Source organism: Stegostoma tigrinum, chromosome 1 (genome assembly GCF_030684315.1).
Source record: "Stegostoma tigrinum isolate sSteTig4 chromosome 1, sSteTig4.hap1, whole genome shotgun sequence".
Taxonomy (NCBI): domain Eukaryota; kingdom Metazoa; phylum Chordata; class Chondrichthyes; order Orectolobiformes; family Stegostomatidae; genus Stegostoma; species Stegostoma tigrinum.
Genome location: NC_081354.1, coordinates 159634929 through 159654289, shown reverse-complemented (window position 1 = coordinate 159654289; position 19361 = coordinate 159634929). Strand labels below are relative to the sequence as shown.

General features: G+C 41.8%; 1 protein-coding gene across 6 annotated transcripts in view; it reads right to left on the bottom strand.

Annotated features, from left to right (window-relative positions):
* The window catches only part of dym (dymeclin), a 438871-nt gene that overhangs the window by 60306 nt on the left and 359204 nt on the right, over positions 1 to 19361 (bottom strand). For all 6 annotated transcript variants that reach the window (XM_059649745.1, XM_059649765.1, XM_048533408.2 and 3 more), the window contains 2 exons: positions 17709 to 17891; positions 7616 to 7729 (listed from right to left, as the gene is read on the bottom strand). In XM_059649745.1, coding sequence (XP_059505728.1) covers positions 7616 to 7729; positions 17709 to 17891 — 297 coding nt within the window. The remainder of the gene's footprint in view (positions 1 to 7615; positions 7730 to 17708; positions 17892 to 19361) is intronic.

Here is a 19361-nt window from a genome sequence, read left to right as displayed (position 1 = left end):
TCCGTACTTAGGTTGATGCTGAATGAAAATGCACCCAGATAGAGAAGGAAGGTTTGGCAGTCATCTTTGGTGTGAGAACGTTCCACCAATACCTTTATGGATGTACATTTGTGATAATAACAACAGACCACAAATTCCTGCTAGGCCTACTTAAAAAGGACAGGACTATGCGGCCCATAGCTTCAAGTCGATTTCAGCGGTGGGCTTTTATTCTGAGAGTGTACCAATACAAGTTGGAACACGATCCAGGTGTTCCTTTTGTAATTTAAAAGGGTTCAGAAAAGATTTACAAACATGTTGCCAGAGTTGGAGCGTTTGAGCTGTAGGGAAAGGCTGAAAAGGCTGGGGCTATTTTCCCAGGAGTGTTGGAGGTTGAGGGGTGACCTTATTAGAGGTTTGTGAAATCATGAGGGGACTGGATAGGGTGAATAGTCAAGGTCTTTTTCCCAGAATAGAGGAGTCCAAAACTAGAGGGCGTAGGTTTAAGGTGAGAGGGGAAAGACTGAAAAGGGACCCAAGGGGCAACTTTTTCTTGCAGAGGGTTATGCATGTATGGAATGAACTAGCAGAGGAAGTGGGTGAGGCTGGTACAATTAGAACATTTAGTAAGCATCTGGATGAGTATATGAATAGTAAGGGTTTATAGGGATATGGGCCAAATGCTGGCAAATGGGACTACATTAATTTAGGATACTTGGTCAGCATGGAAGATTTGAATTGAAGGGTCTGTTTCTGTGCTGTACATCTCTATGACAAATTGTTGCCCACCTAATCACCTCCCATCAGTTCCATTCCCACATATTTTGTTTCATCTGCAAACCTGGCTATAGTACATAAAAACTGAAAGAACTGTGGATGCTATAAATCAGGAACAAAAGCAGAAGAGATGCTGGAAAAGCTGAGCAGGTCTGGCAACATCTGTGAAGAAAAATTCAGAGTTAACGTTTTGGGTCTGGTTTTAAGGAAGGGTCACTGGATCCGAAACGTTAACTCTGATTTTTTTTTCTTCACAGATGCTGCCAGAGTTGCTGAGCTTTTCTGTCAAATTCTGTTTTGTTCCTGGCTATAGTACATTCATTTCCCTCACTTAAATTGATAATTGATATTACAAATAATTATGGCCTAGAAATGATCCCTGCGGCACTCTATTAGTGACAGTTTGCCATCCTGAAAATGCTCCCAATTGCAACTCTCTGCCTTCTATTAGTTATTCATTCCTCTATCCATGTTAACGCACAAACTCCTCTCATCTAGCAAGTTTTGAGAAGATTTGTAAGATTTAAAAGACCCAATACAGAAAACAAGCAAAACGTCATTTGCAAAATACCTTGCAAGACCTGTGACAAACACCACATTGGACAAACAGGCAGAAAGCTAGCCACCAGGATACATGAACATCAACTAGCCACAAAATGACATGACCCACTATCACTCGTATCCTTACATACAGATGAGGAAGGACACCACTTTGATTGGGACAACACATCCATCCTAGGACAAGCCAAACAGAGACACGCACAAGAATTCCTAGAAGCATGGCATTCCAACCGGAACTCCATCAACAAACACATTGATTTGGAGCCAATCTACCACCCTCTGAGAAAAAGAACAGGAAATGACATCACCAATGCAGGGACTGACACCAACACAGGAAATGACATCACCAAATGCAGGAAATGACAACAACCCAGGGAAAACTAAACACACAAATAGAAAGCAGGACATAACACCAGCACTTCATCGGAGGCTCGCTGATGATGTTACCTAGAATGGTGATGAAACGTCTGAAAACGAACCTCCCAGCTCAGCGAGCAAACTTACATTCAGTCCACTCATCTAATTAAGCAGTGTAAAGTACTTCATCAAATGCCTTCTGAAAATCCAAATATATTACAGCCATTGGTTGTCCTTATCCATTCTCATGATAGCCCTTCAAACAGTCACAATTGTCAGGCATGAATTCACCTCAAGGAAACCAAATGTCATTCTGTTTAATAATATTATGCAATTCTAACTATTCTTTGATCACACCCATTATAAAAGACTCACCAGTTTTTAACTGTCATTAAGCTAACTGGTCTATGCATTATCTATTTTTTTCAATCTCTTTCCCATTTTGTACAACTAGAAAGATAAAAACCAAAAGAACTGTGAATGCTGTAAATCAGGTACAAAAACAGAAGTTACTGGAAAAGCTCAGCAGGACTCATAGCAATTGTGAAGAAAAATCAGAGTTAACATTTTCCAGAATCTAAAAGATTACTACTACGATATCTACTACCTCAATAGCCACTCCGCTTAATATCCTAAGATGTATTGCATCAGGTCCAGGGGTCCTACTGTATTTTAGCCTCATTAGTTTCATTCATACATTTTCTTTAGCGATAGCTGTATTTATTTTCTCTCCCCTTAATTGTTTGGTATTTTTGAAGTATTATTAGTGTTTTTCTCTATTCATTTTTGGGATGTGGGCATCGCTGGCTGGCCAGCATTTCTTGCCCATTCCAGTTGCCCTTCAGAAGGTGGTGGGGAGGTGCCTTCTTGGCAGTCCTCCTGCTGTGGCTTGACCCACAATGCTATTAGGGAGGGAATTCCAGGATTTTGACCCAGTGACAGTGAAGGAGCATGGATATATTTCCGAGTCAGGATAGTGAGTGACTTGGAAGGGAACTTGGAGGTGGTGGTGCTCCCATATATCTGATGCCTTTGTCCTTCTGGATGGAAGTGATCATGGGTTTGGAAGGTGCAGCCTGAGGATCTTTGGTGAACTTCTGCAGTGCATCTTATAGATAGTACTTACTGCTGCTACTGAGCATCAGTGGTGGAGGGAGTGAATGCTTGAATGCTTGTGAATGCAGTGCCAATTTAGCAGGCTGCTCTGTCCTGGATGGTGTCAAGCTTTGAGTGTTGTTGGGGCTGCACTCATTTAGGCAAGTTGGGAGTATTCCATCACGCTCCTGACCTGTGCCTTGTAAATGGCAGACAGGCTTGGAAGAGTCAGGTGGTGAATTACTCGCCACAGTATTCCCAGCTTCTGGCCTGCTCTTGTAGCAACTGTGTTAATGTGGTGAGTCTAGTTGAGTTTCTGGTCAATGGTAACCCCCAGGATGTTGATAGTGGGGGATTCAGTGATGGTAACACCATTGAACATCAAGGGACGGTGATTAGGTTGTCTCTTATTGGTGGTGGTCATAGCCTGGCATTTATGTGGCACGAATGTCACTTGTCAACCACTTTGATGCCCAAGCCTGGATATTGTCCAGATCTTGTTGCATGTGAACATGGATTGCTTCCGTATCCGAGGAGGTCACGAATGGTACTGAACATTGTGCAATCAATGGCGAACATCCCCACTTCTGACCTTATGATGTAGTGAAGGTCATGGATGGGCCTCGGACACTACCCTGAGGAACACCTGCAGAGATGTTCTGGAGCTGAGATGATTGACTGCCAACACCCACAACCATCTTCCTAAGTATGAGGTATGACTCCAGCCGCTGGAGTGTTTGCCCCCAATACCCATTAATTCCAATTTTGCTAGGGCTCCTTGATGCCACACTTGGTCGAATGCAGCCTTGATATCAAAGGCTGTCACTCTCACCTCACTTCTGGAATTCAGCTCTTTTGTCCATGTTTGAACCAAGGCTGTAATAAGGTTAGGAGCCGAGTGGCCCTGGTGAAATCCAAACTGGCCATCACTGAGCAGGTTATTGCTGAGCAGGTGCAACTTGACAGCACTGTCGATGACACTTTCCATCACTTTACTGATGATCGAGAGTAGACTGATGGGGCAGTAATTGGCCGGGTTGGATCTGACCTGCTTTTTGTGAACAGGACATACTTGGGCAATTTTCCACATTGTCAGGTAGATACCAGTGTTGTAACTGTACTGGAACAGCTTGGCTGGTGGAGTGGCAAGTTCTGGAGCACAAATCTTCAGTACTATCGCCGGAATGTTGTCATGTTTTCTAACACGAATATTGAAGACAGTATTTATTTCGCTCCTCTGCCATTTCCTTGTTCCCCTTTACTATCTTCTCAGCCTTGTTCTCTGAGAGGCTTGTGTTCACTTTGGCCTCTCTCTTCCTTTGTACTTATAAAGAAACTCTTGCTGTCCATCTTACTTTTACTTGCAAGTTTATGCTCAAAGCTTGTCTTCTCTCACTTAGTTTTATTTTTGGTTATCTTTTGCTAGATTTTAAGCTTTCCTAATCCTCCAGCTTATCACTACACTTTGCCACATTGTATGTTTTTTCTTTCAATTTGATGCTATCTTCAACTTGCCTGGTTAACCATGATGGACTTGTTCCCTTCATGGAATTCTTCTTTCTTATGGGATTATATCTTTGTTGTGAATCATGGACCATTTTCTTAAACATCTGGTCATTGTTTCTCAACTACCTTGCTGCTAAACTTTTTTTCCCTCAGTCTACTTCAGCTAGCACTGCCTCACCTCTTCGTAATTACGCTTATCTAAGTTGGTACAGTCATTTTCAATCCAAGTTTCTCACTCTCAAAATGGATGCTAAATTGTATCATGTTTAGTCTTAGGCTTGCTGAAAGAAGACAGAGGGTGGTGGTTGATGGGAAATATTCATCCAGGAGACCAGTTACTAGTGGTGTACCACAAGGGTCGGTGTTGGGTCCACTGCTGTTTGTCATTTTTATAAATGACCTGGATGCGGGCGTAGAAGGATGGGTTAGTAAATTTGCAGACGACACGAAGGTCGATGGAGTTGTGGATAGTGACGAAGGATGCTATAGGTTGCAGAGAGACACAGATAAGCTGCAGAGCTGGGCTGAGAGGTGGCAAATGCAGTTTAATGCAGACAAGTCTGAGGTGATGCACTTTGGTAGGAGTAACCGGAAGGCAAAGCACTGGGCTAATGGTAAGATTCTTGGCAGTGTAGATGAGCAGAGAGATCTCGGTGTCCATGTACACAGTTCCTTGGAAGGTTCCACCCAGGTTGACAGGGCTGTTAAGAAGGCATACAGTGTTTTAGCTTTTATTAATAGAGGGATCTAGTTCTGGAAACAAGAGGTTATGCAGCAGCTGTACAAAACTCTGGTGCGGCTGCACTTGGGAGTATTGTGTACAGTTCTGGTCACCGCATTATAAGAAGGATGTGGAAGCTTTGGAAAGGGTGCAGAGGAGATTTACTAGGATGTTGCCTGGTATGGAGGGAAGGTCTTACGAGGAAAGGCTGAGGGACTTGAGGCTGTTTTCATTAGAGAGAAGAAGGTTGAGAGGTGACTTAATTGAAACATATAAAATAATCAGAGGGTTAGATAGGGTGGATAGGGAGAGCCTTTTTCCTAGGATGGTGACGGCGAGCACGAGGGGGCATAGCCTTAAATTGAGGGGTGAAAGATATAGGACAGATGTCAGAGGTAGTTTCTTTACTCAGAGAGTAGTAAGGGAATGGAACGCTTTGCCTGCAACGGTAGTAGATTCGCCAACTTTAGGTACATTTAAGTCGTCATTGGATAAGCATATGGACGTACATGGAATAGTGTAGGTTAGATGGGCTTGAGATCGGTACGACAGGTCGGCACAACATCGAGGGCCGAAGGGCCTGTACTGCGCTGTAATGTTCTATGTAGTCACTGTTCCCTCAAGGGATCATTTACATTGATATCATTTACCAAACCTCCTTCATTACACATCACCAGATCTATATAGCTCGATTCCTGGTTCGATCCACAACATACCGTTCTAGGAAACTCTCCTGAATGCACTCTATGAATTTCTCTTCATAATGACTTCTGCCAATTTAACTTCCCCAATCCACATGAAGATTAACGTAACCAATTAATGTACTGCCTTTTTTTTTTACATACTCTCATTATTTTCCCATTTATTGTCTCCCAGTGCAGCTATTGATGGCCTATGAACCACTCCCATTAGTGCCTTCTTCCCCTAATTATTTCTTACCCCCACCCTTATGGATTCTCATGATCTGATCCAAGATTTTTTCTTGCTACTTTTCTTATTCCAGCCCCTTCTAACAAGCTACCCCACTGCCCTTTCAAAATACCACAAGTGCTGAATATTTGATTCCCAGCTTTTAACTCCTTGTAACCATGTCCCCGTAATAGCTGTAATATCATATGCCCTTGAGCTTTTTTTGTATCATTATTTTGTTTGAATATATGCATTCAAATAAAGAGCCATTAGTTTTGCCTATTTATCATTTTCTCCTCTTTTGAACCTTTATTGCTGTTTTTCTAAGTTTGTACACTCCTTTTCTGTCGCATTCAGGACATTATCTAAATAGCTGCCTTGTAATGTTGCCTTATCTTTTTGCTCTATAAGCTTACTCATTTCCTCTCCCAAATCTCCCCCACCCCAATTGGTTAAAAGGAATTTATACAGCCTAGTTACCTGATTCGCCAGTGCATTGGTCCTAACATCATGTTGGCTAAGGGCTACCCAAGGGTCCTTCACCCAATTCTTTGTTTTGCATCTATATTCCAAATGTATTTAAATGATGTGCCTTGAGATTTGTCTCAGATTGATAGAGTTGTAGGAATACAAACTGTAAGCAGTGGCTCATAAGTCTTTGAAGACAATAACCTTTCATTTCATTGAGACTATGAAGGTCCCTTTTCATTATTGTGTGAGACACTTCATTTAAAATGAAAAAAATCATATAAATTGTTATACTAAAATAGAAGTAAAATACTATGGATGGTGGCATACAGAAAATGCTGGAAACACTCATGGTAGCATTATCAGGGCTGCAAAGAGTCATTAATTGTTTTTAAAGAGGGGTGACTGGATCCGAAACATCTCAACAGAGAAGCCTCTCTCCAGACCTGCTGAGTTTTCCTGTCAATTTCTGTTGCCATTGTTAATTGTCTCTTTCTACAGATGTCGCCAGATCTACTTTGTGCTTCTAGCTCTTCCTGTTTTTATTTGAACTACAACACTGTGTTCCACAGAGAAAACTACAAGCAATCAATACCTGAAACCAAAGTTTGACCTACAGTGGAAATAGTTACAAAAAAGGGTGACTTATGCAGTAAAACTATCACAAACATTTCTAACTAATACCATTCAGACACAGCTTTATTTTATTCCTCCTCTCTGATGTTCATTTGACTCTTTCAGGTTTCCTTCCTTAATTAAAAACAAGAGCTGCTGGAAATATTTCTGCACATTCACATTTTTATCCTCCTTTCATTCTGAACAAAAGTTGCTACCTTTTCCTCACTTCCCACAGATGCTGTCAGATCTGCTCAGCATTTCCAGCATATTCTGTTTTAATTTCAGATCTCCAGCATCTGTAGTATTCTGCTTTTATTCCTTACCTAAATAGTTTTTCTCTGATGCAAGACGAGGCACTGATATTGGCAGGCAGCTGCACGTTAGGGAGCATTAACGTAGATTGCCAGTGTAACCTCACACCATGTAAACGAATAGATTCTTTCTTAACAAGAGTTTTTGTGTAGCAATCAACACTGAAAACAATACAAAAATTTCCCTTCCCTATCACTGAGGCATTGATGAACTCTCATTCCTTGAGAAAACATACATTAATTCAATAATTAATACAAAACCTGGTGATTTTGATCACAATAAAATAAAGTGTTAAAAGACAGAATTCCTCACCTTCAGTTTATCTTTAGGCAATGCTACAGCCCCCTGTTTGATGACCTCCAGAACTCTCTCCACTGACAGATCTGCACCCGCCTGTTCCAGCCGATGACTGAAGAAGCTGATCACCTATAATTTAAATGTGATTAGTAATCAAGAATCTTGTTTCCTAAACACAGAATGACATTCCATCCTCCACTTAAACGCAGTAATGGGATGAAAAGTATCTTTGCCAACTCTGCAAACAGTTTATGTACTTGCCCGATTTTTATTATGATTTGCATGTCCAAACATGAAGCAACTTATACACAATACTGATTTGGTTTATTATCGCCACATGTACCTGCATACATTGAAAAATTGTGCTTTGTGTGCAGCACTGGTCGATCATATCATACAAAGCGCATCAGGGCAATAGAACAGAGCAAAGAATACAATATTATGCCTGTAGAGAAGGTGCACAGAGAGTGAAATCAACATTAAAATTAAAATTTTATACTCCGAAGTATAGCAATATTGGAGAAGAAGCTGTTCTTGAATCTATTTGTACATGTGCTATTGCTCAAAAGCAATGGAACATGGCAGCATGCTTGGTGACCTTAGATCAGTAAAGCACAGTTGGGAAAAGTGTTCTAACCCCATTAACTTGACAAATATCATCATAATCAAAACTGCATCCCAAAAAGCACAAATAAATGTTTATTATTCGCAGACATGAATAGTCCTTATTTCTAAGTAATTGAAGTTTATAGAGCTGCGTTGTCAGGATTTTCAGATTCTTTTGTGTTAAACATGCAAAACTTTATAAATACCATTGCTTTTGATAAAAACCGAAACAACCGTGGATGCTGTAAATCAGGAACAAAACAGAAATTGCTGGAAAAACTCAGGTCTGGCAGTATCTATGAAGAAAAAAATCAGAGTTGACGTTTTGAGTCTGGTAACCCTTCCTCAGACCTCATGGTAACTAGTAAAACATTAGTTTATATACAGAAGATACAGACGGATGGGGGTAGGGAGTAAACGCTAGGTAGGGATTGAGCCCAAAGAGAGAGAACAGTTGGATAGACAAAGGAGTTTATAATGATCTGGCTAGGTGGGTGAATAGCTGTTAATGGGGGTGTTAGTGACTAACAATAGGTAGTGTGTGATGGCAGGCTGTGTGATAACAAGGCCTAGTGTGTAGGGTAGGGAGGCTAGGACATGGGAGAGTACAGGCCCTCAAAGTACTGAACTTGATATTGAGTCCACAGGGCAGAAAATGAAGCTTTGTTCTTCCAGCTTGCACTGAGCTTCGCTGGAACACTGCAGCAAGAAGTATATTCCAGTGATAAGGAAGAACTGTAGAAAAAGAGAGAGCCAGCCATGGATGTCTAAGGAAATAAAGGAAAGTATTAGATTGAAAAAAAGACACATACAAAAAAAGCAAAGAGTAATGGGAAACTAGTAGAGTGAGAAATCTTTAAAGGCACTAGTAATTATTTACCAAAATTCACTGGACTCTGGGGTGGTTCAAGCAGATTGGGAAACAGCCAATGTGACGCCACTGAGTAGACAAAAGCAGGTAACTATAGGCCAGTTAGCTTAACTTCAGTAGTGGGGAAAATGCTTGAGTCTATCATTAAGGAAGAAATAGCAAGACATCTGCATATAAATTGTCCCACTGGAAACACCGAACATGGGTTCATGAAGGGTAGATCATGTTTAACTAATTTGGTGGAATTCTTTGAGGACATTACTTGCATGTGGACAATGGGGAACCTGTGGATGTGCATCAGGATTTCTGGAAGGCATTTGACAAGGTGCCACATCAAAGGCTGCTACATAAGATAAAATTCCACGGTATTACAGGTAACGTACTGGCATGGATAGAGGATTGGTTGACTAGCAGAAAACAAAAAGTAGGAGTGAATGGGAGTTTATCTGGTTGGCGGTCAGTGGCTAGTGGTGTGCCTCAGGGATCAGTGTTGGGGCCGCAATTGTTTGCAATTTACATAGATCATCTGGAGTTGGGGACTAAGTGTGGTGTGTCAAAATTTGCAGATGACACTATGGTGAATGGTAGAGCGAAGTGTGCAGAAAACAAAGTCTGCTGAGGGATATAGATAATCTAAGTGAATGGGCAAAGGTCTGGCAGATGGAGTACAATGTTGATAAGTGAGGTCATCCATTTTGGTAGGAATAACAGGAAAATGGACAATGTTTTAAATGGTAAAAAATTGCAGTACGCTGCATTGCAGAGGGATTTGGGAGTCCTTGTGCATGAATTGCAGGTGCAACAGGAAATTAAAAAGGCAAATGGAATTTTGTCTGCCATTGCTAGAGGGATGGAGTTTAAAAAACAGGGAGGCTATGCTGCAGCTGTACAGGGTCCTGGTGAGGCCACACCTGGAGTACTGTGTGCAGTTTTGGTCTCCTTACTTGAGAAGAGATATACTAGCACTGGAAGGGGTGCAAAGGAGATTCACTCAGTTGATTCCAGAGTTGAGAGGGTCGGATTATGAGGAGAGACTGAGTAGACTGGGATTATCGGAATTCAGAAGAACGAGGGGAGATCTTGTAGAAGATTATGAAGGGAATAGACAAGATGCAGGCAGGGAGGCTGTTTCCACTAGCCTCCTAGGATCAGCCATGATCTTATGAAATGGCGGGGCAGGCTCAAGGGGCCAGATGGCCTACTCCTGCTCCTAGTTTTTATGTAAGCCTGAGACAGAGATGCTGGCCAGAGAACAGGGTGGTGTATTTAAGTGGCAGGCACCTAGAGGGCAGCATGTAGATGTTCCGCAAAGCAGTCACCCAGTCTACGCTTCGTGTCCCCAATGTAGAGGAGACCATGTTGTCAAAAGTGAATGCAGTAGACTAGATTCTGGGAAGTGCAAGTAAATTGTTGCTTTACCTGGAAGGTATGTTTGGGCCCTTGGATACTGGGGAGGGAGGAGGTAAATGTGTTACACAGTTGCCAGTTGTAGGGGAAGGTGCCATGGGTCTCTGGGATTTGTGGTGAAGGAAGAGTTGACCAGGGTGTCCTGGAGGGAACAGTCCCTGTGGAAGGTGGACAAGGGAGGGGAGGGGGAATATGGTCTGGTGGTGGCAGAAATAGCATCTGATGATCTTCTGGATGTGGATGCTAGTGAGATGGTAGGTAAGAACAAGGGGAACCCTATCACTGTTGCAGGAGGGAAGAGAGGGAATGAGGACCTAAGTGCGTGAGATGGGTCAGGCCTGGCTGACATCGTTGTCAACAATGATGCTGGGGAATCTTTGGTTGAGGAAGAAGATGGACATTTTGCAGGCTCCCTTATCGAAGTTAGCCTCATCTGAACACATGCGCTGGAGAGAGAGGAACTGAGAGAATGTATGGAGTCTTTGTAGGAAGCAGGTTGCGAGAATATATAGCCCAGGTAGCTGTGGGAGTTGGTGCGTTTATAGTGGATATTAGTAGACACAATATTGCCAGAAATGGAAACAGATGTCAAAGAAATGGGGGAAGGGTTCCAAAGACGTGGTGAAAGTGATGGCAGGGTGGATTGGAAGTGAAATCAATGCAGTTTTCCAATTCCGGATGACAGAGAGAAGCAGCAACAATGACATCATCGATATATTGGGGAAAAAGTTGTGGGTGAGGACCGGAATACGACTGGAACAAGGAATATTTCACATACCCTAGGAAGAAACAGGCATAACTGGGGCATATGCGAGTACCCAAGGCCATCCCTCTGACCTGGAGAAAATGGCAGAAGTTGGATGAGAAGTTATGGAGGGTGAGAATGAGTTCAGCCAAGGGGAAGAAGGTGGTGGTGGGTGGGAACAGTTCAGGCCTTTGCTCCAGGAGGGAGTGGATAGCCCTAACACAATTCTGGTGGGGGACAGACATGGAAAGGGAATGGACGTCCACGGTAAAGAGGCAGCGGCTGGAACCTGCAAACTAGAAACTTTGAAAGACTGTAATACATTGAAGCAGAAATTAGGTCATTCAACCCATCAAATCTACTCTACCATTCAACTGTGGCTGATAAGTTTCTCAATCCCATTCTCCTGCTTTCTCCTATTAAATGACCTAGCCTTCACAGACTTCTGTGGCAGTGAATTCCATTGATTCACCACTTTCTGGCTGAAGAAGTTTCTCCTTAGCTCTGTTCTAAAGGGTCTTCCCTTTACTAAGGGTGTGCCCTCAGGTCCTAGTCTCTTCTACTGATGGAAACATCTTCCCAACATCCACTCTGTCCAGGCCATTCAGTATTCTGTAAGTTTCAATTAGATCTCCCCCCACTGCCCGTAACCCTTCTAAACTCCATCAAATATAGATAGACACAGAGTCTCAAAAGTTCCTTATATGTTAAGCTTTCCATTCCTGGGACCATTCTCATGAATCTCCTCTGAACCTACTCGAGGGCCAGTAAATTTTTCCTGAGATACGGGGCCCAAAATTGTGCACTGTACTTCAAATGTGGCCTGACCAGAGTCTTTTACAGCCTCAGAGGTACATCTTGTTCTTATATTCAAGTCCTCTGAAAATAAATGTCAAAGTTGCATTTGCCTTCCTAACTACTGATTCAACCTGCAAGTTTACTTTGAGAGAATCCTGGACTAGAACTCCCAAGTCTCTTTGCACTTCGGGCTTCTGAATTTTCTCCCCATTTAGAAAATTGCCCATACTTTTGTTCTTCTTATCAAAGTGCACGAACTTACACTTTCCCATGATGTACTCCATTTGCCACTTCTTTGCTCACTCTCCTGACCTGTCCAAATCCTTCTGCAGGCTTCCCATCTCCTCAATACTACCTGTCTCTCTACCTATATTTGTATCATCTGCAAACGTAGCCAGAATGCCTTCAGTACCTTCATCAAGATTATTAATGTATAAAGTGAAAAGTTGTAGTCCCATCACTTTTGAGGAACACTTGTCACCGGTTGCCATCTTGAGAAAGGCCCTTTTAACTTCACTCTCTGCTTTCTGCCAAACAGCCCATCTTCTATACATGCTAGCACCTTGCCTCTAACACCATGGGTCCTTATCTTACTCGGTAGCTTCCTTTGTCGAAATTTGTCAAAGGCATTCTTGACATCCAAGTAGATAACAAGTCTAACCTGTTCATTACTTCCTCAAAGAATTCTAACGGATTTGTCAGACATGACCTCCCCTTGACGAAGCCACGCCGACATTGCCCTACTTTACTATGCCCTTCCAAGTATTCAGAAATCTCTTCCTTCAAAATGGACTTTAAAATCTCACCCATGACCAAGGTTAGATAATCAGCCTGTAATTTTCAGACTTTTGCTTTATTCCCCTTTTAAACAGGGGTTTCAAGTTAGCAACTTTCCAGTCCTCCAGGAGCCTACCTGACTTTGCGATTCCGGAAAGAATGCTAATACTAATGCTTCCACTATCTTTTCAGCTATCTCCTTAAGTACTCTGGGGTGTAGTCCATCTGGTCCTGCTGATTGACCCAACTTTAGGCCATTCAGTTTTTCTAGCACCTTCTCCTTGGTGATGGCCACCATACACTGCTCTGTCCCCGACTCTCGAACTTTTGCAATATTACTCCTATCCACGTGAAGACTGATGCAAAGTAATTATTTCTTTCCTCAGCCATTTCATTGTTCCCCACTTCTATTTCTCCAGTGTCATTTTCTAGTGATCCATTTTCACTTTTGCCCTTTATATATCTGAAGAAACTCTTATAAGTGCTCCTTTGTATTACTAGCAAGCTTACCTCATATTAAATCTTTTCTCTCCTCATTTTTTTGTTGCCATCTGTTGGTCTTTGTAAGCTTCTCAATCTTCTGGTTTCCCACCGCTCTTTGCTATATTATACGCTTTCTTGTTTGATTTTATGCTATCCCTGACTTCCCTCGTTAGCCATAGTTGCCTCATCATCCCTGTACCATGCTTCTTTTCCCTTGGGATGAATTTTTTACTGTATCTCCTGAATTACTCCTAGAAACTCCAGTTATTGCTCTGCCAATGTCTTTCTTGCTAGGCTTTTCTCCCAGTCAATTCTGCCCAGGTCCTCCCTCATGCTTCTGTAGGTTGCCTTTATTAAGCTGTAATACCATTACCTCTGATTCCACCTGCTCCCTCATAAATTGCAGAGTAAATTCCATCATATTATGATCACTGCCTCCGTAGGGTTCCTTCACCCTAAGCTCCCTTATCAAGTCTGCCTCACCGCACAACACTAAATCTAGTATTACCTGTTCCCTAGTGGGCTCCACCACAAGCTGCTCCAAAAAGCCATCTTGTAAAGCATCACAGGTATATACGGGCAGGAACTGGACCAACAGAGAAGATTGAGTCAACAAGGAATAGGTGTGCTCTGTGGGGCAGGAGCAGGCTGAAACAATGGGTCTGTCGGACAGTCCCATTTGTGGGTTTTTTGGAAAGAGGAAGAATCAAGCTGTGCAGAGTTGGGGGACTATTAGGTTGGAGGCAGTGACTCCAACTAGGGGGAGGTCATCAGATGAAATGAGGTCAGTTACCATAGTTGATACAATGGTCTGATGTGTCACGATGGGGATTCCTCTCTTCCCCCTGCAACTACGATAGGGTTCGCCTTGGCCATAGTTACCATCCCACCAGCATCCACGTTTAGTAAATCATTCAATGTCAGTTCTGCCACCTCCAGCGAGGTGCCACCACCAGACGCATGACATTCCCTCCCCTCCCCACCCTTGTCTGACTTCCCAAGGGACAGTTCCCTCTGGGACTCACTGGTCCACTCTTTCTTCACTCCCAACATGATCCCAATACAGCCCTATGGCACCCTCCCCTTCAAATGGCGAAGGTGTAACACCTGCCCATTTACTTTCTCCCTCCCCAGTATCCAAGGACCCAAACATACCTTCCAGGTGAAGCAACACTTCAAATGCACTTCCCAGAATCTAGTCAACTGCATTCACTGCTCACATATGGTCTCCTCTTCATTGGGGAACAAAGTGTAGGCTGGGTATCGCTTCGTAGAACATATCCGTTCTGTCCGCAAAAAAGATCCTGAGCCACTTTAAAACAACACCCTGTTCCCTGGCTGTGTCTCAGGCTTGCTGCAGTGTTCCAGTAAAGCTCACTGCAAGCTGCAAGGACAACACTTCATCTTGGGGAGGCAATGGCCTAGTGGTATGTTGGACTGCTGGACTATTAATCCAGACACCCAGATGATGTTCTGTGGACCCGGGTTCGAATAACGCCATGGCAGATGGTGGAATTTGAATTCAGTGAATGTCCAGAATTAAGAATCCAATGATGACCATGAATCTATTGTCAGTTGTCAGAAAAACCCATCTGGTCCACTAATGTTCTTTAAGTAAGGAAACTGCCATCCTTACCTGGCCAGCCTACATGTGAATCCAGGCCCACAGCTATGTGGCCGACTCTCAGCTGCTCTCTGGGCAATTTGGGATGGGCAATAAATGCTGCCTAGCCAGCAACACCCTCCCTCATCCCATGAATGAATAAACAAGAAAAAAATAATTCTGCTTCGGGACCCTTCAGCCCTCTGGACTCAATAATTTTAGGGCCTCTCTTTTCCTACACACACACACACACACCAGGCCTTGTTATCACATAGCCTGCCATCACACACTACTTATTGTTAATCACAGACTATCCTCATTAACAACAATTCACCCTCCTAGCCAGAGTGGTATCAACTCCTTTGTCTAACCAACTGCTCTTCTCTCTCTTTGGGCTCTATCCCCACTTATCATTTACATTGTACGCCCCTACCCCATCTTCTGCATATAAACCGACACTTTCCTAGCTACAATCAGACCTGAGGAAGAGTCACTGGACCGAAAAGTTAACTCTGATTTTTTTCATTACAGATGCTGCGAGACCTAAACTTTTCTAGCAACTTCCACTACTTTTGATGCTGTGCAATGTGGCCCAGAATATTAGTATATTTCACTTCTAGCCTATGTTCATGTTACAAACTTAAGTTGGTTATTAGTGCAGCTTCTAGCATACTCAGGATTGTTTACCAAGAATTGCTCAATAATAGATTCACATCTCATAGTAGGAACTGCAGATGCTGGAGAATCTTAAATAACAAGGTGTAGAGCTGGATGAATAGAGTAGCCAGGCAGCATCATAGGAGCAGGAAAACTGATGTTGCGGGCCTAAACCCTTCTTCAGAAAATGGACTTTCCTGAAGAAGGGTCTAGGCCCGAAACATCAGCTTTCCTGCTCCTATGATGCTGCTTGGCCTGCTGTGTTCATCCAGCTCTACATCTCATACTGCACATTTTGTTTTGAGCTTTGTAAGTGCAGGCTGATTTAGTATGGTTGGTACTCTGTCCATTATGAGCAATTGAAGGATCATGAAGTTGTTTGTACCAATCAGCCAACTGTTTAGATGTTCAGCTCATGCACAATGTTTTGGACAGAGCAGCAACCTGTCAGTGCACCATACCACTTGTGGCATTGCATAACAGCAGCATGAAACTGCTTGCTTAACATGCTGTTCAGTTTATCTGAGATATATTGCTTTACCAAGTTAAATTGAGGTAGACCTGGCACTGCTCAGGTCTGGAAGTGGCTGCCTTTGGCTCACTTTCTAAGCTTGATGCAGAAATAGAGTGCATCAAAATTAGACTTCATGGCAATGGCTATCCAGATCACATCAATGTTCTGTTCTTCCGTAGTATAAGTTGTCCTGATTGTTTGAAATTTGGTTTTCTTGCAATTGTCCTGATAGTAGAAGATGAAAAGCTTTGATAAAGCATCTGCTTATGAAGCAAGAACCTAATTATTCTCTGCCTAAGAATAATGTAAACAGTATAAAGAGTAAAGGATATCCTGTAACATCTGTCAGGCAGTAGTATCATTAGGATGCATCAGAAAAGTGTTATGGAAGTCACTTGTCGAAACTTCATATAAAACAATCATGGGCTGGAAACAAATGAGATCTCTTTTACTAGCAAAATATTATAATAAAACACTTACAAAACTGGAGTAGTTGTTTTAAGTTTTAACAGTAAGCATTAGATCCTCATAACGTTTTTGTGAAGATACAAATTCAATACCTGCTGATGTTGTTTGAGATCCAAATGAAAAGCTATAAAACCTTTAGCGGGTTAGACTGATGACAGCAGGATGGCAGACAATTACAACTGTTTCTGTCAAGTCTTAATTGCTTTAGTAAAGACACAACCAAGGTGTGCAATCAGAAAATATTTAAGTAAACATAACTGTATAAACAGGTCTAGTCCAACATGTCCAGGCATGTATGAGCTGCATGTCACAATAGCTATTTTTCAAGAGGTGGTTTTTTTCAGGGTGCTGATTAAAACTGGAAAGAGCATTTCAGCAGTGATTACATGTACAATGTTATTTATTACACACTTGTATTACAAGATTAACGTCAGTGAAAATTTACTTCAGGTCTTCACACCAATGCTAAAATTGTGGAGTAGAAATTAGAGATCATGACCCTAATAGAATATAGCCAAGTTAGACTATCTCGCTTCAATAATCATTGCTCCAGTTTCAGGTTGTATTGGATTCCAAAATGGGCTGCATTTACACTAAAACTCCTCTCGTAGAGGAAAATGGGGATCAAGTGTGATCTCTATTCTACTACTTTCAATACTGTATGCCCAAAAGCTCTAAACACACAACTTAAAATTAAAAAAACCTTCTGATCATAGAATACACATATGTAAATACCATTTTAAATTGTTACGATAAGGTTATCCTTGGGAAATCCTAGTCAATATCTGTGCTTCTATGTTGTTGCTGTAGTAGTTAACAACAGCAAACGTGTCAATATATAACAGTTACAACATGAGTCAAAACTCGGATATCTGGAATCAAATTAAAGCAGTGCAATTGAAATTTAGGCAACAAAAAAAGAAATTTTTGTAAAAGGTCAGCAGGTTTGGCAACACCTGTGGATAGAAATCAGAGTTAACATTTTGGGTTCTTCAGAACTGGACCCAGAGTCAGTTGACCCGAAATATTATTTCTGACTACTCTCCACAGATGCTGATAGACCTGCTGATCTTTTCCAGCAATTTTTCTTTTTTTTTCTATTTCCAGCAGCTGCAGTTCTTTTGGCTGAAATTTAAACAAATGTGAGTGAACAGAATGTTTATAAATTTCACTCATTACCATGTCAAGATTCTGCATCACATCTTGGAAGGAGGGGTGTGTGCGGAATTGTTCGAAGAGATCTCGTTTGTACAGGAGTGCATATACCAGGTTCGGGTTGTGGTGAAGAGAAGTGGAAAGGCAAGAATTTATGATCTCCAGCATCATTCGGATCACCTCTTCAATTACATTGAGGTCTTGAGCCTGTGAGAGGGAAAGCATAAAAATAAGTTTTAGCTTGTTCCTCTACAACAGAAACGGACAGTTGTGCACTGCCTGACTAATGATACATCAATTTCAGTATCTGTGAAATGACAATAATTCATGTCAGAAAATTGAAATAAAAGCAAAATCAGAAATCACATGACACCAGATTATAGTCCAATAGGTTTATTTGAAATCACAAGCTTTCGGAGTGTCGCTCCTTCGGCAGGTGAAGTGGAGGGAAGCACACATGCACAGTATTTATATGCAGACAGATAATGACAAGATAACTCCAGGTAATTAAGTGTCAAAAGGTAAATACAAGCTGTATGAGCAGAGTGTGAACAAGCTGAACAACGAATCTTTGCAGGTGATCAATGTATCATATGGTGTAAGTGAAGTGTCAACAGCTGAATTGCAAGTGAAGGGATGACTTATGATCTGACTAATTAGGGCAGAGAGATAATTACAAAAAAAATCAAAATTAAAATGGTGCTAGAGACAAATCAAATGGCTGAAAAACATGAGAGGTATGAGTCACATGACAAGGGTCTAACCAACGTAACAAGTAATCCAAAATTGTACAAAATAATTTAGGTAGAGAGATAATAAAAAGTTATCAAGGTGATGGTGTCCAAACAGAACAGTAAGGAAGATTTTACACAGAACAGTATGATGGAGTTATATGCAGCATGACATGAACCTAAGATCACAGTGGGGGCCAACCTCATGGATACGGAACTTGGCTATCAGTTTCTGCTTGGCGATTCTGCATTGTTGCTTATTCCAAAGCCCATATTTGAGAATTTGACTCAGCTAACTTTGTTCACCTCATACACTGACCAGTTCCACAATGCACATAGGCTCATTCTACACACAAGGAGTTACTGGATAGTAAACAAGTATTGGAACTTTAAATCAAGTCTTAAACTCACTAGATTTGCAAAGTTTTTAACAAGTAAAACAGTTTAAATAAAACTATTTATTAAAGACATAACAAGAGGTTTGAATGTTATTGCACATTTCAAAGATTTAAGCCAGCTGCAGTGGAAAGCCACTGGTGCCTTGTAACACAGATCTCAGCTGGGCATTGCAAGTCAGGGAAGAGCATCTCATCTGCACACAACAGAGTTTCAAATACTTCTTTGGCCACATTGTTGGTGCCCAATTGTCTCTCACACACAGAATTTTGAATGGATGCCCAGTCATGAAAGAAACAAAAACAAAATCCATTTATATAACTCCTTCTATGATGAGGTCAGAAGTCACATAACACCAGATTGTTGTCCAACAGGTTGATTTGAAATCAAGTGACTTCACCTGATGAAGGAGCAGTGCTCTGAAAGCTTGTGATTTCAAATCAACCTGTTGGATTATAACCTGTTTTCATGTGACTTCTGACTTTGTCCACCCCAGTCCAACGCAGGCACATCAACATCATCCTTCCATGATCACCAGATACCCCTATGT